The sequence below is a fragment of the Vitis vinifera genome, chromosome 6 (genome assembly GCF_030704535.1).
Source record: "Vitis vinifera cultivar Pinot Noir 40024 chromosome 6, ASM3070453v1".
NCBI lineage: Eukaryota > Viridiplantae > Streptophyta > Magnoliopsida > Vitales > Vitaceae > Vitis > Vitis vinifera.
In genome coordinates, this window is record NC_081810.1 from 1,745,997 (window position 1) to 1,769,705 (window position 23,709).

Here is a 23,709-nt window from a genome sequence, read left to right on the forward strand (position 1 = left end):
GTGTGTTGGGTTTTGGATGTAAAAAGGTAGAGAAAATTTAAAGCGTGTATTTTACAAATTTATTAATAAATTTCATCTCTCTTTCTCGGGAATATAGGTGATGACACCCAAACCACATAAATATTTTTCTTCGTTATTTCATTTTTTTCTTTTATGATGTTATGATTTTTCCTAGCAACTATTAGTTAAAATTGATGACAATGCACATGTTAATTTAACTATTTAAAAGAAATGAATTAAGTTTATCAAATAATCTTATTAATTTTTAAGTCAATAACTAAAAATAAATAAATAAAAATAAAAATAAAAAAGCCTTGAAGTCAATTTCATTCATATAAGCAAAAAAAAATTTAAGTTTTACCCAAAAGTCTTCTAACTCAAATGTTATTGGCCTACATTTTTATTAAATTATAATCTTTTCCAAATTGTCACCAAGTATATTAAATTTATTAAGAACCAATTAGAACAATTTGTGTAGATAATTGAGTTGCTACCCTATTTTTCTCATTTTTAGCCATTAAATCAACTACCAATTCACTTCTCACCACTTGTTGTATTTTGTAATTTCCACTATTGATATGTAATTATATTAAAAATAAATTTATTTAACCTTTTTTTTCATAAGCCATGAAGCTTTCAAATTTCTAGATATTTTTTTTTTCATTTTTATAATTGGGATTTTATATATGTAAATTATTGACTCAACATTTAATAAAATCAAATACTTTATATTAATTAATATTAATTATTTACCATAAAATTCATGTTTCTTATCAGTGAATATGATATTATTGTTGAATATAATGTTTTTAAAATCAGACTAGTTATCAAATGAGAAAACAGTCCAGTAGTTGGATCGGTGGTTGAATCTCAATTGAATTGATAATGTTATAAATATATAATTCATATTTTATTAAAATTATTTTTTAAGAAATTAAAATATATATAATTAAATTTTTTAATAATATTTTAATATTATCCCCCTCTTCAATTTTCTTATCAATTTGCATTTTACTAATACTTTTTGTCAAAATTTTTGTTGATATATTCATAAAATTCAATCACCGTCATAAAAATTGATATTTTCATTATAGATCATGACTAATGTTTTCTAATATTCATTGATTTTACATTCAAAATTTATTTTATCATGTGTCAAAATGGGCATAATTACGAGTAATACCATGGATTGACAAATCATACTATATAGATAATAAGACTAATGTTGTTGATCCTACAATCTATTATAAACACAAAATCATAAGATAAAAATAGATTATTATCATATTTTTCAATCTAATATAATTTTGCTTATTCTATTTTCAAAACCATTTTCTTATCATTACATCATCAATGACAAAATCCACTGTCTTATTGTTGGATTTCATGATAGTATTTGTGTGATTGGAAGATATGTTTTTGAATCCATTTTGAACAAATCTTTTATAGAAAATAAATTTTTTTGAGATTTTTTTTAAAATATATATTTTTAATAATTTTCAAGGGTTTTTAAATATTTTGAGCACCACTTAAAAATTTGAAAAATATTTTAAAAATTATTATATTATATAAGAATATGTCGGACTTTCAAGAAGAATAAGTCGAGAAATTTTTTTTTTTTATATTTAAATTTCCAATCCCTAAAAAGACATCTAATTGGAATAATATTTTCTAAAATTGAAAAAACATATACAATTATTACATATATTATAGATTAATAAGAGTATATAAATTAAAAAATTGCCACGTGGCTAAAAATGGATGACAGTACATAAAACTGTATGGTTTTTGACCGGAGAGAATACACACTACACAGCCAATCAACAAATATCTCTTCACCCTCTCTCACACACTTCACCTCTTCTCTGTTTCTTTTCTTCCATTCTCCCATTCCCTGAGGTTCCACGCGCATTTGCCAATCCTCAATCTCGCTAAATCTCCATGTTTCTTGATCTGGGTCCTCGCTCTTTCTTGTTCAGATCATGGTTTTCATCCTTAAAAATCTAAACTTCCTTTGCTTCCACTGAACAAACCCACCAAATACAGCAACACCCATCTGGATTTTTTTTTGTCCCCTCACTTTCTTCACATGTTTTGACTGATTCAAAGTAATGGGTCTCTTGTTGGATGTGCGTATGAGGGTTTTTTCACAGGAGGTTAGTTTCATTTCTCTCTCTCTGAAATTATCTGATCAAGTTTGTTTCTGTTTTTCTTTGTTTTTTTTGTTTTTTTTTTGTTTTGAGATACGTTGTTGTTGGTTTTGATGTTTGTGGGCTATGGAATTTAGAGGTAATTGTGTTGTGTTGAATGGTTAGATTTTAGTTTTCCATTGTACTCTTTTGTTGTGTAGATTTTTGTTTCTAATCCTTGGATGCTAACAAATGGAGGAAAAGAAATAGAAATTGAAATCGATTTTCTTGTTTGTGAAAAAAACTCAACTGGATTGGAGAAATGCTTGTATTAGGTTTTAGTGAGTTGTGGCTTTTTTGTTCAAAAGGTCTGAAAAAAATTATAATTTTGAGGTTTTAGATTTGATTTCTTCTCTCTTTTCCTATATTTTTTTGTCAACCAATTGGAGTCTAACTGTTTTTAGCGAAGCTACTAAAGATTTAGAATTCTTGCATTTTTGCCAAGTTGTGGATCTTACTCATTTGAGTTTGTGGAGATTTGTTGCTGGTGAAATGATGATGGTTTCTGGTTTTTTATGGATTAAATCCATTAATTTCTTACCTTTTGGTCCTTTCTTGGTTTTTTTCTTAGTCTTTTCGTCTGAGTGTAGGGATCATTACAGTTTCTTTAGGATTTTAGTGTGTAGGGAAAATATGAAAATCTTTGTTCTCCCTCTTTTTAGCTTGTAGGGATCATGACATTTTCTTGGGCAACTTTGGAGAGCAACCAACTATAAGATTTTAATGTTTTTATTGGCAAAAATAAATTTTAAGTTTCTTTTAGTTCATCTCTTTATAGTTATTTCCCCCTTTCTTCATAGATGATGAATTCGATTAATTTTTTAAACCAAAGCCTGAACCAGGCAGGATCATATGTAAATGCACAGGAGATATATGCATGCCGCAACATTTCTTAACCGTATCTTTGGTTGCTGTCTGAGCCACGGAAACGAAAAGAAAGATTGAGTTTTGAATATTTTTTTTATGTTGTTTTATTTTTAAGGCAAAAAATCACCTTATTGAACCCAACTGATCATTTTAATCCGTATTGAGCTTTTTATTTATTTTTGTGTCATGGGTTCCAAATAATTGATTAAGAAGAACAGAAGTTCAAAGTTTTAGTCCTGTCTTGTGTTTTATCAGCTATCTATTATTTCTTTGCCTTCTCTCATAAAGAAGTTTCCTAATGGCGTTTTAGGATTTTTAATGAAATTTGAACCAGTGCAAGTGGTTTGCTTAGAATTATTATACCAAAGCCACAAATCCATTGACTGCACTTGAGACTTTGGAGTGAAGGAAGTCATTGCTAAAAACTGATTTTAAACCTTTTTGTTTTGTGAAGCTCTGATTTGATGCAATTTCATGAGAATAATATTATTATCCCATTTGTTGATGACATGTGGTATTTGTTCTTTTATCTGAAGGATCAAATATGTTTTATTCTTATTCCTTCATCAGTTCTTATGTTAAATATCATTGGGATTGACTGTTGTTTATCTTAATTTGATCTTTATTCCAATCAATCATTTTGCATCTTACCATGTATATTTTTCTTTTGGCAGAAAGTTTCTTTTTTTGTATGAGTTTTTCACTTGTGGAGCTTTGAGACTATGGGTAGAGGTAGAGGAAAGGGGAAGAAGTTGACTGTTACAAATCATGAGGATCCTGGAAGTGGTGAGGAAGAAAAAATTCCTGCACAAAAGCGAAGGGGGAGGCCACAGAAACCACTGAAGGATGAGATTGATGAAGAAGAAGTAGAGAAAATTGAAGATGAAGATAGCGAGAATGCCAAAATTGGTATCTCGAGCAAAGAGATGAAAAGTTCAGCTGCAGCAGAGAATGGAAAGAAGAGGAAGCGATATTCACAGGCAAAAGAGAAGCCAGATTCAGTCAAAGAGGAAAATGGTATTGGGACCAGATCAAGCACTGATGACTCAACAAAATCTAATGGATTTCGCAATAACAGGAACAGAAGGAAAAGCAAACCTCGTCGAGCTGCTGAAGCTGGTGTAGAGTGCAAGTGAGATTAAGGTTGCTTTTGCGAATGGGTTACTTCCTTTTTACATTGCCCATGGAATTGGGAGTGAGGCCTCATAAATCTCCGGTTTCAATTGTTCTTTTGTTTCATGTTCCCCCTTTTTGGTATTACCTTATCACTATTTTCACTTTGAATTTTAATTGGGAAGTTGGAAGTGATTGTACTGATTGTAATCTTCTGCAATGCTATTATATTTGATATTTTCACTAGTTTCTTGTGTCTATCTGCTTATTTTGCTTAATCAGTTTCTTTTCTTCTATCATCCTCTATAATTTAATGTGTTTTGGTTATTTTAATGAAATGACAACCATATTTATACTCCCTTTGCAGCATCCTATTCAGTGTTGTTTTACTTTTGTCCTGTTATGGGTATTTAGAAGAGGGGCTTGAGGTGTTCTTTGATAAATTTTTTTCCTTGTTCTAGTTTGTTGTTTTTGTTTTGGATTGTTGGGATAATTAATATTTGTAGGCTTCTTTGGAACTTGGGATCTAACATTATGTGGCACATTTAGTTATCACATACTATAACTGGTTGACACTTATATTGGTTACCCCCTTATTAACTGCATGACTTCTCACTTTGCTCAATTGATGCACTTGTATTTCTTTGTAGAGGAAGCATACTTCATTGTAAATGGATTGCTGATTAATCTGTTTTGCATTGTTCAATCATTTGGCAAGTTTGTGGTGGAATCATATTTTCCGGTTTTGTCCTGTTCTTAACTTCTAATTGATCACTGGGGGCAGATTTTGGGTAAAATTTATGCTCGAGTAACTGAATAGGTCTACTAGATAGTTTCCAAAGAATAGTCTTAAAATGACAAATGTATCATTCCAGGAACATTTTATTCTCCTCTTGAATTTCTGAACTGAAAACATAGGAGGGATGATAGAAAATGAGCAACTTGAAATGTGGTGCAATATGTCAAATGAATTCAGGTGCCACAATCTGTCTAGGATTTAGATTTTCCAAGCCTGATATCAAGGCTAGGACAACAATACTTTAAGGAGCGACCATCATATATCTACGAATGTCCAATTGAAATTTTTTTCTCAAGTGGTTGGTTTCTCTTTTATGTGGGAATTTCATAATGAGTGAAGTATCCATGTTGAATATTCTAGGTTACACATACTTCTCACAGGGCACCTAACAAAAAATATATTATACCTCAACAATCAAGCCATGTCCCAGTTTCCTTGGATTAGATGGAGGTGACTAGATGGATTGTGTGCCTGGTTGGTCACCTATTGCCAACAAATGTCTGTGCATAATGAGATCTCATTTTGAGCATCTTATGTGGGAAATATGTGCCTTTTTACACTCAAAAACTTGTATATTGTTGCCCATAATGTCTGGCTTAAGTGGTGAGTGGTTGGTGTAGGAATTTGGGAGGTTCCAAGTTCACATACCCATGGGGACAAAAAAAGAAAAAAATTGTTACCTATCAAAAAAAGAATTTGGATGTTTTCATCACACCCTGGGACACAGAATTGTTTTAGCTTTTTGTTTTATGGGATTATTTCAATTGATAGTTGTAGAATATTTGGAGTTGCCAAAACACTCTTGCCTTCATTTAATAGTAAGATTTTGCTTTCATTTAGATATATTATTGTTGAAATTCTTGTATTGGTCTCTTATAATTCAGATCTATGATGAATGGATGTGTGTTGAGTTTCTATATATCCTTAGACTCCTTACAGCTGAAGACTATAGCTTTACACTGATAAATTCTTGTATTGGTCTGTTATAATTCAGATCTATGATGAATAGATGTGTGTTGAGTTTCTATATATCCTTAGACTCCTTACAGCTGAAGACTATAGCTTTACACTGATAAATTGTTTGTTAAACTAATATCAGTTCGGAATTGTTTATGTACTATGTACCTTTTAAATGGATATGAAACAAATAAGATGTTCATTGGAGATGCCTGGTTTCTGATAGATGGAAGCTTTCCTATTTATTTCTTAGACACATGCATTACATAAATGTGGCAACATGAAAAGATATGAAGGTGTAAGTGTGTCAGAGGATTGTTGTGTTTGTCCATGGTGTCCAACATGGACATGGCTCCTCTGTAGAAGCATTGTTGCTGCATTTTTTAGGGCATGTTGCATTGCATATATGCTTTATTTCCCAGGAGAAAAAAAAGAAGAAGAAAATTGGATAACTTTGGCAATTTGGTAGTTTCTGCACATCCTAATATTTGGAGTTTGGATGGATCATTTGATACTTAGAATATATCTGCACCCTGAACATGGACCCAAGTCCATGTAACATTGGTTCATAGAAATTTGAAAGAAACACAGGATACTGAAAATAACATATTTTTAACGTGAGAAGTTAAAATATTACTTGTGAATTTGTGCAACATCTTGTACTTGAAGGGTATGATTTGGTCATCCACTATACTGGTAGGGGCCAAGTGTTTAGGCACCAAATTAGTGTTTGATTGCTAGTAAAAAAGGATGATTTGTTGTTAGAAGCATGCTTATATAGGGTTTGTTTAAACTAAATTGGTGAATCTATGCGGTTATAAATATCCACATGACAATAGTGTGAAAGGAAAACGGGGGATAGAAACAAAAGGTTTTCAGAGAACTACATGAGTGGGAAATCTATGCTGGTAGTTTTGTCCTTGGGACACCTTCCTTGGTGTTTTAACATTGCTGGGACACACTTGTATTATCACAATGATGAACTAGATTGATATCTGACCCAAGAATCTGATGAAATAGCAATAGTTATTATTGCTAATGTAACTTGATTGCTGAGAGGACTGAAAGTTAAAGTGTATATATGTGAAGTGGCATTAGCCTCTGAAAGAACATAATAAATGATCTTAAAACGGCTTCCTAATTCTTGATGACAGCCTGTGTCTCGTCTAGGCTTGATGAACCTAGCTCTGTTTCAGTTGAGTGTTATATGAAGCACATTCCTAGGATATTAACAGGGTTCAAGATTGAGATTGTCAGGGTGATACTGTTCTAGTGCATGTAAAATAATAAAAGGGAATGATTTTGATTTTCTTGTGATATCTGTACCCTCTAAATCAACAGCAATTTGCATATGCACTTCCTGGTTACCATAGCACATGTGTTTGTTCTATTCAGGGCTCTTTGTATTAGTTTGAATTTCAATCCATCTCCATGGATTTCTTAGAGGATGCATTTGGTTTGAAGTTATTTTGTTAATTTTTGAAATTTATTATCTTGAGAAAGGACTTAGCTTGTCCTCTTGGTTTTCATCCGTAAACCTGACACAGGACAGTGTGATGTTCCATACATATTAGTGGCTCACTATCATATAGATGCTATATATATAATGTGTCATAAAGGGGGAAAACCCTGGTGCAGAAAGGTGTACAACTAGTACCCAATGCTAAAGGAGATTTATTTGTGCTGAAAAATCATAAATCGATTATCAACCAAGAGTAAAACCTGCAGTTATGAACTGCAATGGCGTGAAATTAAATTTTGCAGATCAGCTTTCTCTTCTCATTTGATCAACTTGCACGTTGGTCTGTGCTGTGTATGCTTCGTAGAGCTCTGCAAGTGAGTAAAGCATCCTTGAAGTTATATAGCTTTCCCATTTATTGTTATTGTTATTACTCTCCCTCTGAGTCTCTGTCGGCTAGATTTGGCAATGTTTTGCAGATTGCTGAAAGTTTTGAATGACATTGATGAACTTTAGTATGACCCATTTGGTCTTTTTTTCTCTTTTCACTCCATTCCTCTGGTGTTTGGACTTTCATGAGAGATCATATAAGACCTTTCATCCCCATTTCTCGGTTTCTGTTGAACCCAGAGTTTAGACGATCCAATAGCTAAGGATCAGCTACATCCATTTCCAGTTGCTGCTGGAATCAGGTCCCAACATGAACCCACGTTTAATAAAGTGGTTGTGTTCTTGCAGTTTACCGAGACCCAGTTAGGTATGCAGGTCCTAGGATCAACATATCCAGTAACTAAGCAACATAGATCTACCAAAAAGTGGCGGGTCTGTCTTAGAATGTCGATTTCTATTGAAACCCATATCAATATTCTTGCAACCAATCCTGCAGGTATTCCTGTTCTTGTTCAAAATTAGCTGAACAGGCCCATCTTATATCTGCCCAATGCTTCATACCCTCATAGATAAAAGTTGGTCCAATCGCATAAGTTTCTGGTAAAAACTCACATCTTGCCCATCAGGCTCTATAGTCTTGTTATATTATGAATTATGATTCCTTCATAGAAGTGCCTAAATCATCTTCAAATCTTGCTTTATTATTCTCCAGAAGAGGATGTAATCTATCCACATACAATCGTTGATTGAGATAAGGTTTTTTCTTCCATTTACATGAATCAGCTTCTAGATTTCTGTTGACTGAGACTTTCATGTCCCCATAAATTTTTGTTTCTTGATGACCGCTGATGGAGACCCCTCGTGTTGGTTTCCATTTGCTTGTTTATCACTTTGTCCAGATGCACCTTCCTCCAATCATACCACAAGCTTCCAATCAAACCACAAGCTTCCACTTGTATGATGCGTGATTTTAGATGGTGTTTTTAATTTTTCAAGTATTAAAAAAATAAAAATATTTTTCACGTACAAGATAGTCTAATTTATAAGAGTTTCTCAAAACATTAAAAGATTATGTTTGATACTTGAAAAATAGAAAAAAAATTTAAAAATTACTTTCTTACCTACAAAATATTTATTAATATAAATATTATTTAAATTAATCAATAATTTATATATTTAAACTATTTAATTTTATTTTTTTGAAAAAAAGATTTTGGATAGATCTTTTCACTATTTATTTAGACCACGAACAATATAAATATAGAATTAATTCAAATGGAAAATAATAAAAAAATAATTGAATAAATTCTAACTCATGTTTCTTAGAAGGAAAACCCAGTCAATAACCCTTGAGATACGCAGATTGGATTTGAATGAACGTAATTTTCTGACTTGCCAATTAGTCCATTCTTGTGGTGGGTGCTACACTTAATTTCATCCCTTTCATATATATGTGGAAGTCTTATCAGAATTTTGGAATTTTAGGCAAGTTGTGAAGGAAAATTTGCCCTAAAACTTAAAATAAATAAAAAAGTTTTTAATTAGGTTGAAAAATTGCTTGTACAAATTTTTATTTTAACCTCCATGGAATGCAAACTTCGAAGTACTGATCGTCTCACAACAACCAATACCAAGTAATTTAGAATATCATTAGTGACAAAATTTGAATCCATTTTCTAGTGTTCATTTTGACCAATTAGACTATTTTGATGGGTTTTAAATATTATATAATTAAAATTTTATAATTTGTCATATGTGGGAGGCCGGATTCTCTTCCCCTCCTCACCCCACTCACGCTCCACCACAACTCAAGGTTCTTGATTTGAGGTCAACCCTAGATGAAACCCTAACTTTATTATATGGAACAAATTGAAAACAAATAATAACATAAGATATTAAACTATTAAATATAATAATGGGTTGGTTTAATAAATCGGATTAAACTTATGGGCATGAAGACTTATATGAAGAATTTAATTTATTAAATTGGATGAATTGAATTGTATTCATCCCAATCTACTTGCATTTGAACTTTGAGGATATTTTTTTCTCATGGTTTGGAGATCAGTCCTATCTCTCATTTTCTTTTGATCTTTAAAAAATAATTAAAAATAATTCTATTTCTCTATTCTTTTTCTATATAAAGGGAGAGACCAAGGCAATAGGCAAAGGAGGATAAACCACATGGCAATGCAAGGCTATTTTATCTTACGACTTTTTCTTCTTCTTCTTCTAAGCTCAGTGGGCATTATCAAAGCTTCTGATACACCAAACTATGGCACTGCTTTGCTCAACAGAAGCAGCTTCCCGGAGGGTTTCATTTTCGGGACGGCGTCGGCGTCTTACCAGGTGATGGATTCATAGGTTTAGGCTTGTTGATCTGCAAGTGTTTGCTCATGTTTTCTTGGTCTGGTTTCTCAGTATGAAGGTGCTGCATATGAAGATGGTAGAGGACCTAGTATATGGGACACTTACACTCATAAATATCCAGGTTATTTAATTTCTCTCCAAAATCAACCCTATATGATGAGCTCAAAAATTGTGGAATATTATGGTTTTTTTTATTTATTTATTTTTTAGCCTCATGGTTTCATAGCATTTGGGTTAATATTTTCATAGGGTTTGGTTTTGTTAAAAAGCATGATATGCACATTAAACCTAAATCTGCAAGTTTAAACTTTTAGGAAAATTAATAATTTAAAAATAGTTCAAGTCATGTCTTTGCAATCTGCTCGTTTGTTCCTTATTCGGTATTTGTCTTTCTTTGTTGGATATGAATTTTTGTTTGTTTTTACATATATATAGGTATGAAATCGCACGTAAAAGAAAGTCTTAAGAAACATGATATATATATTAAGCCTAAATCCTTCAATCTTAAGCTTTTAGGAAAATCAATAATTAAACAAGTTTGAGTTCCATGAAAATGATGATACTGCAATTAAGGTCTTCTTGTGAGAACATAGGCGTTGGATGAACAAGATAAATTAATTAAAATCTTGGTAAAATTGTTATTTTTATAAATATTTTTAATTTTATTTATTTTAAAATTTCTAAGTCCCAAATATTTTGTCATGTGACCCAAATTAATAAAAATTTCTCAAACTATATATATTTCGAGAAATATTTTTCTGATTTCATATGGTAAAATACTTATCATTGTCTTGAAATACTTTTATTAAAAAAAAAACAAAAATTCACCATAATTTTATTACTGAAAAAGAAAAAATAATTTATAATATATTATTTATTTATTTAATATCAATAAAATGGTTTTCATAACTTTTATCATTATTCAGTTGAAAACATGCATGTACTATTGCAGAATCCATAGGTCTTCTTGTCCATTATCACTATTATTCTTCTTCTTGTGTTTTTTTTTTTTGGAACTGCTTGCAAATGAGTAGATAGATGCCTTTTCCCCGTACTTTTCAAAAGTCAAATCCAAAAACAGTAAAATTAAAAAACCCTAACCCTACCCCACCTTTGGTGGACTGCACCCAATTTGTCCATTTGTAATCTTTTAAAAAAAAATCAAAATAGGAACAACATCATACTTTCCACAATAGAAAGTTTAAGAGATCATATTTTGAGAAAGTAAATAAAATTAGTTTTTAGATAAACTTTTGCATCATTAATTTTTTTAGTTACTCAAGTCACTTACCTCATCAATTTACAGAAAGGATAAAAGATGGAAGTAACGGAAGTATAGCTGTTGATACTTATCACCATTATAAGGTATGATGTATGATGTATTTTTATGATTGATTTTTATTTATTTATATTTTTAGATTATATTATTTAGAACTTATGACTGAGTCAAAAGTTTACTTTGAATTGTTTCAAATTATTACATAATTTTGGAAAATGCAGGAAGATGTAGGGATTATGAAGGGAATGAATCTCGATGCTTATAGGTTCTCAATCTCGTGGTCTAGAATATTACCGAGTAAGATTATTATTTACACCTATCATTTTCTAATTTCTCTAGTTTTTAGGTGTGTTTGTATGAAATTTTTTTTATGGGAAGTAAGGACTTAGAAATGATAAAAGTCTCCTTTTAATAATTTTATTTTTCACATTCAATATAAGGATCTACAATAGCAAAAGTTTCAAGGCACTACCCCAATTAAACTTATGCTAAATTTGATGCCTCTAAACTAGTAAGAAAAAAAGGAAGTAAATGTAAATAAAAAATAAAAATAAAAATTCTACCCATTTTACACAACCAAGGAAAGTACATTTTTCCATTGTATAATTTTTTTTTTTTATGAATAATTAACCAAGAGAAAATTTTTAAAAATTTCATTTTTTTTCTTTCACCAAAGTAGCCTTAATCAAATTGAATGATGAAGTGATGTTAAAATTTTGAGGGCTTAGGTAATCTCCATGCTCCCAAACACATGGAATTCTAACCGGTATCATTTTCCCATATTTTTTGAGCCATCAGATGGAAAGCTAAGTGGGGGAGTGAACAAGAAGGGAATCGACTATTACAACAACCTCATCAATGAGCTTCTAGCCAATGGTCCATATTCATTCTCATCATTCATCGATTTTATTGCTTATTCGTATGGCTAAAAATTAATCTGATTGTTCCTTATCATGAACAGGCATTCAACCTTTTGTGACCATTTTCCATTGGGACCTCCCTCAAGCCCTAGAAGATGAGTATGGTGGTTTCTTGAGTCCCCATAGTGTGTAAGTGACTCACTTTTCTTCCCATGTTCCATCAATCTTAGTCGATGGCCAGGAATAGCAGTCGAACCACAAATTTCTAAACACCTCAGAGAACTGACTTTGAAAAATGTTTTAAAGATTCAAATCCTATCATCAAGAATTGTTTGTTGATATAATGTATTAGGGATCATTTCCGAGATTACGCGGAGCTTTGCTTTAAAGAGTTTGGGGACAGGGTGAAGCATTGGATAACATTAAACGAGCCATGGAGCTATACCATGGGTGGTTATGTGCAGGGGATATTTCCCCCTGCTAGATGTTCTGCATGGCAAGGGCTGAATTGCACTGGTGGGGACTCAGGGACTGAGCCCTATTTGGTGTCACACCACCTACTTCTTGCCCATGCAGCTGCTGTCCATGTCTACAAGCAAAAATATCAGGTTTCATTCAAAACCCTCCAAAAATCGAACTTTTAATGACATTTCAGTGAATAATACTAAACCGATATGATTAATTCATTATGGAATAATTGCATGCAGGCATATCAGAAGGGGAAGATAGGAATCACATTGGTGTCGCACTGGTTTGTACCATTCTCGAATGCGACTCACCACCAGAATGCGGCGAAGCGGGCTCTTGACTTCATGTTTGGATGGTGAGTACTGCATCGATCACATGAGCGTCCATAGTAACACCATGGGGGTAGGGCATCACCATAACAGTTCCCACCAGTGGATTTTGCTATGATGCATCCCAATACTGTGCCATATGGTGCAAATGTACAAACAGATGCCCACTTCTTTAATGGGCTTCACATGGGCCAAAATGAGTGTGAGTCATGTCATCAAGACCCATGAACAGTGCAAATATATGAATCTTTGATGTTTGTTGTAGGTTCATGGATCCATTGACTAATGGAGACTATCCTCATAGCATGCGATCGCTTGTTGGAAGCCGATTGCCTAAGTTCTCTAAGGAGCAATCCATGATGGTAAAAGGGTCATATGATTTTCTTGGATTGAATTACTACACTGCTAATTATGCAGCCTATGCTCCCCACTCTAGTAATACAAAACCTAGCTACACAACGGATCCTTATGCTAATCTTCTGAGTAAGTCTAATCAAAATCGTTATGTATATTCATTCATTTAAAAGTAAATCGATACTTATCATCCATACATGTTATTATGGCGTGCAGCTCAACGGAATGGCATCCCTATCGGTATAAAGGTATGATTATACGTTAACACTTACTTGAAGTTCAAAAAACTAAACAAAGAAAAAAACCTAATCGTTGCGTTTTTTATTTTTGAAAATTTATTCTTGAAAACTACTTTTAGTTTATGTTTGATTTTCAAAAAAATAGAAAGCAAAAAAAATAGAAAAGAAAAATAAAAGGAATGAAAAAAGTAAGGAGAGTTATGAATTTTTTCTCTTAGTTGATTGCTATAGAAAAGTAGAGGGAAAGAAGTTTAATTGTTGAGAAATACATTTTTTGAAGGCTTTTGTTTCAAAATTAAAATTGAGGAAAATCTTTTATGCTATGTTTGCTTCTCAAAAAATTTGAGAGAAAATGCAAATGAAAGAAAATAAAAAGGAAAAGTAGAAGAAAAATAAAAAATAGATTAAAAGTCGATAAATTATTTTTATTTGTTACTTCAAACTTATTCTATTTATTTTAACTCATCAATATAAAAATTAAATAATTTAAAAATACATAAGTTTCTAATTAGTTTTAATTATATTTGATTTTCTTTGATATTTTTTTAAAGGACAACCAAACATAAAAAATAAAAATAAATCATTTTCTTTTACATTTTTTTTTCTCTCCTTAGTATTTCTGGGAGCCAAACATAAACTTAGTATTTTCTTCGATTTTTTCTTTTTTTTTTTTAACGAACTAAACATAGTCCAAAGAGAAGATATTAAATGATAGAAGTTTGAAATATTTATGACCTTAATGTTACGTTCTCATGATTGACTAGCTACCTCCATTTCCTTGAAACAATTTTGCAGGCAGCTTCAGATTGGCTCTATGTTTATCCAAGTGGAATTCGAAAAATTTTGTTGTACACAAAGAAGAAGTATAATGCTCCACTCATTTACATTACAGAGAATGGTAATCAACTTAATGAATTTTGGGCATTATTAATTAATTACTGCTTTGGTATCAATAAGAATCTAAATATCTATATTTTCCCATTATTTTGTAGGAATTGATGAAGTGAATAATAGTACATTATCACTTAAAGAAGCCCTTGTTGACAACTTAAGGATATACTACTACTATCATCATCTTTCTCAACTTAAGAGCGCAATCAAGTAAGTGCTTTAAAAATAACTAATTCGATTTATTTTTCCCTGCCCATCTTATCATTTATCTATAATATTGAATTGTTTTTTTTATGTATAAATATTTAAATCACTGGCAATTAATATGTGTTGTTAAGTATAGGAACGACAACAAGTATTTTCAAGGACCAATTGCATCCCACCTTTTTATAGGACATATTTAGGAATGACCTAATTGGATCTAGAATAAGTTTTATTGTCTGTTTTTTAAACTTTAGGGGTTCAATTATTATGCCACCTCCTTTGAACCCATTAAGATTATATATAAATTTTAAACTAGCTTTTTTAACATTTTTAATATAAAAAAGTACATATTCACTTTTCATAAAAAATAATGCATAAAATTTATTTCCAAAATATATTTATTTAATATAATAAAAAATAAAATTGTAATTAAATACTTTAAAAAGGATTAGGGCACAATCGCATGAGACAAATTCAAATCCACCCGTTCTACTTCATATTTGGTGTAGGGATGGGAATGCATATCAATAATCAAGATAGGATCACTTTGGGGATTTAATACCAAACTCATCCTATTGGCATACCTAGTCAAGTTCTATTATTTAGCTTAATATGTATTATTGATCCATTCTTTATAGGTTAAATTTATAGATTAATCGCTATTTTAACTTTAAGGATGTACTATAGAAAAATAAGCTAAGGTTTCTTGACATATATTTACAAAAGATTGTCACTCATACAATATGATTCTTAATTTGTAGGGATGGTGTCAACGTGAAAGGATATTTTGCGTGGTCATTATTGGACAACTTTGAATGGAATTCGGGTTATACAGTTCGATTTGGTATAAACTTTGTTGATTATAAAGATGGATTGAAAAGATACCCAAAACTCTCAGCAACCTGGTTCAAGAATTTCCTCAAAAAGTAAAAGCATATATGTGATAACCTTCACTATATATGCATTTTCTATTGATGTTTTTGGGTATATGATCAATAAGCCGAAGATCTCTTCTTCTATGATATGTATTCATGGCAGAATTCAATCTTTGAGCTACTAGAAGAATATGTTTAGATGCATCTGCTACAATATTAGATTGCATGTGTGTTGGCAAGAATTCGGAGAAAAATTAGTGAGAATAATGAATCGACCTTGAAGTTGAAATTTTTTCATATTGAATGACACATAAATTATCAATTTTTTTGTCACAAACTATATATCACATGATAATAATTTTGTTTGTTTACTAGAATTTACATCAAAATTAGGTGAACAATCTCTCCCAATTAAAATTGATATGCTTCCTATGCTATTCTTAGTCAACAATTAATAAAATTAATTTATTTAATAATTATACTATTTTAAGGTTATGTTTGATTTTTAGAATATTTGAGGAAAGATGAAAAGGTAAAGAAAATAGAAAGAAAAAAATATAAGAAGAAATAAAAAGTGAAGGAAAATTAAAAAAATAAAATAAAATTAACAAATTATTTTTATATATAGCTTCAAATTTGTTTAACTTATTTTAATTCTTATGTAGATTAAATAATTCAAAAAATGTATAAGTTTCTTATTAATTTTAAAGCCAAATATGAGAAACAAAATTTCTTCCATATTTTTTCTTTCCTTGATATTTTTTGGAAACAAAAAAATGTAATGTTCTAAGAATCATATCTTTAATCAAATCTCTTTTTAATTTAATTCACATTTTAATTCAATTTTGGATGAAAGTCCATTTGATGGTGTTTTTAAAAAACATTTCTAGTAAAAAAAAAAATAATAATTTTGAAAAAAAATTAGATGTCTAATAAACTTTTAAAAAGTAGTAAAACTATTTATAATGCTTTTTGTAGAAGCACTTGATAGATAGCTCTTCCAAAAATGCATATAGAGAATATACTTCAACAATGAAAAAGACTTTCGAACACAATCTAATTCTTATGTAGTGGTTTTTTTTGTTTTTTTCATGAGTGCATGCAAAGCTCCAATGTAAAATGGAGACATTCAATAGCCATTATGGCAAGTTAATCTTGTTATCATATTGCATATGATATAGTATAATAAAATAGAATTGTACTAGTTTGAATTGGGTGAACCCTTGCAATTTTAAAACGTGTATGTATGATTAAGATAAATTAGCTACATATATGGTATTAGAATTTTTTTTCATATATATATATATATATCCTCTTAATTACATGAATGTGCTTTAAAATCGTTAAGGTTCATTGAGCTCAAAATAGTTAAGATTTATACAATAGGGAGCGAGTCGTTATAAATGATATCAATCATCTCCATCCCTAGCCTCAACTTGACTTTGATGTGGGACTTTGCCTATTCAACCCTACAAAGATGTTGTGAGTTTGACCTTACGATCTAGTAGGACAAGGTAATTTTATTTGCATGTGAGTTGGTCTTGATACTTGGCCAAAAGAAAGAAAAAAAAGTTTATGACATTATTTATATGATAAAACTTATTTTAATCATATGGATGTATTTTAAAATTGTGACAATCATTGAACTTAAAGCGAACAATGACTCCTTTTAAATATGATTAGATAGTTAAATGTTATATTTTTATTAATTATATTTATTAAAAAAATGGAAAATGTATTTCCTATTTTATAATTTTAAAAATAATAAAAATGCCATTGTTTATGACTTTAATAAAGATAAAAATTCCATTTACTATCTCCCATGCACTAAACTTTATTTTTAAATATTAGAAGTATAAACATCATGTTATCTAGAAAATCCAGGTATTAAATTCTCATTTTCATTTAGTTTTATAATTTTTGACATTTACAATCCCTTAATTAATACTTTATATATGATTTTTATTTAATAGTTTCTTCAATTTAGGGATGAGGTTTATTTTTTTATTCAATCTTTAATCATATATTTATTTCAAAATTAGGTGATATTTGTTTGTATTTTTTTTTTTTACTTCATTCTAAGTCGAACTTAAACGTGTAAGAAAAATTCTCTCCATCATCAATCTGAGACACCATAATCACTTTTATGTAAATTTGATGTCTTCGACACATCCAATGAGATTGCGAGACTAGTTAGATCACTCACTTTAACTTCCATTTTAAGGTTGAGATTGACTCTAATATTATCTATAATGACACGTTATAGTTCTATTTGGATCAACTTCCAAGAAACCATTTGTTTTCATTTTTAAACTCAATAAAGACTTTTATTGTTTTGTAGCTAATTTTGTTCAAAGAACTTATGAATTTTAAAAGAATTTTAATATGAAAGCCAGAAAAATGTTGCTTTTAATAAAGTTCTCGTGTGTTTAATAAAACTTTTATAATACTAATATTATCCTTTAAAAATTATAATTTGATACCTCAACTTCTAACTAAAGTAAAAAATAAGAAGCGGTTTGACATGAACCTTGTATATGCGGTGTTAGGAGTTTACTACATATATAATGTTAAAAAATATATCCTTAGATTTAGATTTGATGAATCAAACATTTTTTATAATTGATGCAAACATATTTTATGATCATTGATTTCAAATTTTTTTAGTTAGTACTCGTCTTATCAATTTATTTTATATATATATATTATTTTTTTTTTAGTAAAATGGAAAAAGTATATTATGGGCTGCTAATCCCAAAATTCATTGCCCTACTTTTCAAAATTCAAGAAGCATACACTAATCTAAAAAATTATTATGTTTACATGTGCTATGTATGCCCTTTCCTATCCTCCGGATCAACTTGAAAAAACGCAATCAAACAAAACGAAACTCCCTCCATTTGCTTCATCTCCCAAGAATTGATCTCCGTCCCGAAACCAAACCCTAACCTTCCTTGTTTTCCTCTTATTTTGGAAACCCAAAAAACCCTAACCTACCTTGTCTTCCTCTCATTTAGGAAAATCGAAAAACCCTAACCTATTCCTCTCATTCCGAAACCTCTCCACCTCGTTTTCCTCTGATTCTAGAAACCCGAAAAACCCTAATAATAATGAAGCAGCTTCATAGGGTTAGAATGTACAAGAGACTCAAAGAGTGCGCAACGCCCGGTTCCATTGCGAATCTCGATCTTTCTCTCCATATCTGGCCGGCGGCGATCTCTCATAATCTGAGGTCAATCAATCGTATTTTCAGTCTAGGGTTTTCGGAATTCGGTTATAGTACGTTGAATTCTCTTCGTTTTGATTGGCGTTCAAGAAAGTGGGGATCTTTGTTTGGTTCTCTTCATAGCAGAGGAAAGAAAGAGAAAATAGATTTCTTTGGAATATTACAATGGTGTTTAAGGGGCTTTGAAGCTGGAAGGCTCTATCCCGAGAACCGTATTTGGAAGACTCTATCCTTCGATTCTCCTGTCTGTCTGTGTATACACGGTGTGCAATTCGGAAGCACGAAAGCAATGTCAGGGCCTCAATGCTGCAAGAATCCACCAAGCCTGGGATGTGGAACAACTTGGAGGCCTTTCCCGTTATATTGCTGGCTTTCCTCATTCCAAGCTCACCATTCTTGTGGTTTCTGACATCCTTGGTATCCTTTCCCCAACACCCACATTCACCCCTGTGAAAACCCAACAAAAATCATCCTCACAATTCTTGAATCTGCAGGATATTGAGAACACACCCACCTCCATACCAATCAACTCTAGATCCCCCTAGACAAGCCTCGCGCATTCAGAGCGCCTCAGTCAATGAATCTGCCTACTCCAATAAAGCAAACCAAACCAGTCGATCCTGAACCTTAGTTTCTTGTAGACATACCAGGTCCATCCTCTAGGCTTTAACCAAAGACTTAAGGACTTTTCTTTTGTCCAGGTCATTTGCCCATTTCACATTCCTAAACATGATTCTGAGCTTCATTTACCACTTGAATCAAAGACTGACCATTCTACTCCTTACTCATCTTTATTTGCTTAACCAAGGTTAAAATCTCCACCTCAAAGCCCTTTGTGGGCATGCCCAACCGATCGGTAAACTGTGCAAGACGGTAGACCGGTCTTCGACACCTAACCTCTCAACCGCCATCCGACATCATCAGAGACATCATCGCAAAACCTAGTCACTGACTCACTACCGAATCTTGAATCACGCCATTCTCACCCCCAGCCGAGCTCCCATCAGTCCAATAGAGTCTTAACGAATGGAGGAGGGCTTCCCCTTCCATTCCTTCCAAAACGACGTCATCCCCATCCACTTGACCCCTTTAGACTCCCGATCCCAAAGAGAAGAAGGAGAAGAAGAGAGGTCCCGCACCCCCAAAGGAAACAGAAGAGAATGAGATGAAGGAGGGCACCTTGACGCCTCTTCCACTAGTGCTTCGTCAATGCCCCCCATCCGAAAGAGCTTCGACAGACTTTGGTCGTTGAACTCTACAAAAGCTTCTACCCCAAGGATGAGCCCTAGGGAGTCATCCTCTCTCCCACAGTTAATTGCTAAAGGCCTGTCCGTAACACTTAAACAACCGCAACCCTTCTGGGCTTGGCCCAAACAAAGCAAACCCCCCAACTTTGGGCTAAAAGGCCAATGGCCTTCTAAATACAATGGTCCTGTAGCCTTATGGGCCTCACTCAGCACATTTAAACACCCACCACTCGGCCCAAAAAGAGCCCTTTCAAATCCCATCCCATCCCATCCGACCCATCAACTGCTACAGAATTGAAGGAGACAACCTCACCACCCCATTTCCTGCAGCCACCAAAAGGCGACTCGTTAACCCCGTCTGTTTGGACCGGGCTCAGCTTCTTCCCTTCCTACTTCACCAAAATCCTTGCCCACTACAAATTGGGTGAAAACACCGTATCTTCGTCTATCGTAGCAACAGTTCCCAATCTTCAAGAACACATCCCTACTCCACTAGTGTGAAGGCAAACCCAACACTCTCACTCAAGCTTCCTTCATGACTCCCTCCTTTAGCAAACACTCAGCGGCGTCAAGTGTTTATCTTGTCAACTGCAATGAATGCCCCAGAAACCTTTGAGAGCCTCGTGCAAGAACTCTCTCCGCCTCAAAACAGCCATCAAAATCAAACAACAGAAGTGCACCCCCAAACAGTGAAATCTTTAACTCCCCTTTAAGGACCATTGCTTTGTAGCCCAAATTTTCAACGTCGACAGCTCTGAAACCAGGACAACGCCTGTAAAACTCTTCCTTGCTCTGGACCTCACTCTCCCCTAGATAGAGCTAAACTTCGTTTCCAACCACGCCCCCTGTCTTTTAACTATGTCTACAAAAGGCACAACATTAGTCTCCAACCTAGGACTGTTCCTTCTCTCTGTTGAGAGGCCCACTCTCCTGGCCTCTGTTGTGGGAATGACACCTAACGAACGAAGTTTCTTCGCCAAAAGGATCCAACCTGCACAAAGTCCCCTCCCCTCAGGAAAGACTAAGGAAAACTTCTTAGCCTTTGCAGTAATAAGCATAAGATGAATCTACCCGCCCCATTCGCACGACACTCTAGGTTGAACTTCCTCCCATTCTCCTCCCAAACATTGTTCCACCTTCTCAGCTCGTCATCTCTACAGTAAACTTTCACCCCCTTCAACAAGCTTCTCAAACTCTGATCCCCGAACCTAATCCAGACTGAAAAGCCCCTTCCCCGTTCCACAATAACTCCTCTCAACCTCCCCACAACCTCCTCTACAGAAAGATCGAAGGAATTAGAGTCCATTGCAAACCAACTCCGACCTCTCATGACATAGCTAACAATTATTAGGGTCTCCATAATGGAATTGGTTGGTGCTACACTCTATTAAACTGTGCTGGATTTTTGCTACAAAAGAAATACCTTCCCTTCAATTCGAAAAAGTTCTGCAACTACCTTTTTGAACCTTAGGTACCTTAAGGTATGATATAAGATGTGTTTGAAATATTAGTTGCTTTTTTATCGAAGTTGCAAATTGCTTGGTTAACTATTTGACATGCAAGGCATAGTACTGTTATTTATCAACTAGTCTTTAATTTGTTCTTTCAGTTAAGCGGGAGTCAATTATTGTGATTGACATTGTCCAAGCAAATGATTTTAAGAAATTTGAAAACATGGAAAACTTGAGGGAGTTGTCCTTAAGATCTTATTAGGTTAATCAAATTAATTTTCTTTACACATGTAAACTTCAACTATTAGGTTAATCCTTAGTTTAAAGACCAATTGAGATTAGCATGGAACTTGTCTACTTCTAATCTACCATTTGAATTGCATATAGATATGAACATGACATTCATTTTTTATAGGTTAGTACCTTTTGAACCTCAGGTACTATTGGTTTCAACCCTAAGTACTATCTTCGTGAGCCTTATGTACTATCTTTTTCTTCGTCTGGTACTACCTTTTCCCTCCTTAGGTACTACCTTTCTAAACAGTAGGTACTACCCTTCTAACCTTATGTACACGAGCGAATCCATTACTAACTAGGCGAATCATTTTTTTGTGCCCTTTTTTTCTATTTTTTGCTTGCTGCTCTTTGTATACAACCTGTATACTCTTGCACGCTTTTTGCGTTTTTATTAACACAATCTCTTTATATAAAAAAAAGAGTGAATCTATTGTTTCATGGCCACTTAAAAGAAGCTGGGAACTTATGTATATATGTGCTACATGTCTTATAGTTCCATTTATGTCATCGATAATTTAGATATATGACATAATTTTGTTATAGGTATTGCCTTTTCCTTGCTTAGGTATTATATTTTTAAACCTTGGTATTACCTTTTTCAACCTTAGGTACCCCCTTTTTATTATTTAGGTACCACCTTTGCGGTTGAAGTATGATTGAATGAATTTTCATGACCATTTGAAAATAAGTCTTGAACTTATCATGAACTTATCTACATATGTGCTACACGTCTTATATTTCCATTTATGTTAAAAAAGAATGTCATTCTTACACCTAAGAATGACATTCTTTTTTAACCTTTAGCTAATATCTTCTCTTTCTTTAGGTAGTATCTTTTTTAATTTTAGGTATTACCTTTTTTGTCTACCTCAATTCTTCTATACAGACAGAATACATAATCTCACTTTGGAACGACCATTTGAGAATGTATTTGCAAATTGAAACTCAAAAATACCTTTTGACACATATGATAGTCCAAGTTATCGAAATTTTATTTCCTTTTGTAGAATATTATTATCATCAAGTATTTAAGTTATCCTCTATTTTTAATAGTGGTATGTCATTTCTTCAGCTCTTTTGTATGCATGCTTTTAAAGGTGATTGGTTTCTGAATTGGTGCGGGATTTTGAGGCATTTGTGGAGGAGCACTTCAATCAATGCTCTCAACATTTTCTTCTACCTTATAAGGCCTACATGGAAGGAGCTCCGGTGGGGTGTGATTTTTAACACCAGAAAATTGCAGATGAAAGTCAAAAGGGATGCTCTACAAGTTTCGAGATCATGCCCTAATGCCTAACTTTCTGGAGGCCTTTTCTGCTAGAGGATTTGATTGCGGTCAATTGTTGAAATATAAATAAGATTTCTGTAACCCATTTTAGAGTGATTATAAGAAGGGGAAAAAATTTCATTTATTTCTGGATTTCTGTAAAAATATATTATTAAAACATTTTTAGATTTAAAGAATCATCTCAGGCGATTATTATTATGATCAATCGATTACAAATGTTATGGTAATCCGTGTGTGAAAGAGGCAAAGGAGCAACATGATCAAACAAACCTTCAGCCATTATATGAAGTCCCTTCAATCCAGAAGTCCAGACAACAAATATTGAGCAATCTGAACACCTCTGACAATATTATCAATATTCATCATATTAGCAATATTCTACTATTCATTGTTCCTGCAATTCCTGAAGCCACATTTCAATGAGGAAAATAAGGACTCAGATAATTCACAAAATAAATGATATAAAGGGAAGAAACAAAATACGCACCAGAGGCACGTTGAAGAGATAATTGATATTGTTGAAACACATGGAAAGTGGTTGAAATGGAAGAACCATG

General features: G+C 32.6%; 2 protein-coding genes across 2 annotated transcripts; both read left to right on the forward strand.

The window, feature by feature from the left end:
* The first annotated feature begins 1,779 nt into the window (after positions 1–1,779).
* LOC100262168 (uncharacterized) lies at positions 1,780–4,415 on the forward strand. Its single transcript, XM_002285564.5, has 2 exons — positions 1,780–2,156; positions 3,731–4,415. Exon 2 carries the CDS (start codon positions 3,779–3,781, stop codon positions 4,190–4,192), a length of 414 nt encoding a protein of 137 aa, XP_002285600.1. The 5' UTR covers positions 1,780–2,156; positions 3,731–3,778; the 3' UTR covers positions 4,193–4,415.
* Positions 4,416–9,929: 5,514 nt separating this feature from the next.
* Positions 9,930–15,932, forward strand: LOC100250160 (beta-glucosidase 12). Its single transcript, XM_003632070.4, has 13 exons — positions 9,930–10,123; positions 10,196–10,265; positions 11,451–11,509; positions 11,645–11,720; positions 12,222–12,299; positions 12,385–12,472; positions 12,636–12,891; positions 12,991–13,106; positions 13,346–13,563; positions 13,651–13,682; positions 14,469–14,571; positions 14,666–14,774; positions 15,530–15,932. The coding sequence occupies exons 1-13, from the start codon at positions 9,959–9,961 to the stop codon at positions 15,696–15,698; spliced, it is 1,539 nt and encodes a 512-aa protein (XP_003632118.1). The 5' UTR covers positions 9,930–9,958; the 3' UTR covers positions 15,699–15,932.
* The last annotated feature ends 7,777 nt before the right edge of the window (positions 15,933–23,709 follow it).

Bases quoted from the DNA above. Each gene is read 5' to 3' on its own strand.
- LOC100262168 (XM_002285564.5), top strand. From the start codon at position 3,779: ATGGGTAGAGGTAGAGGAAAGGGGAAGAAGTTGACTGTTACAAATCAT.
- LOC100250160 (XM_003632070.4), top strand. From the start codon at position 9,959: ATGGCAATGCAAGGCTATTTTATCTTACGACTTTTTCTTCTTCTTCTT. The intron at 13,564-13,650 runs GTAAGTCTAATC...TATGGCGTGCAG, and splicing joins TCCTTATGCTAATCTTCTGA to CTCAACGGAATGGCATCCCT. The intron at 14,572-14,665 runs GTAATCAACTTA...ATTATTTTGTAG, and splicing joins CATTTACATTACAGAGAATG to GAATTGATGAAGTGAATAAT.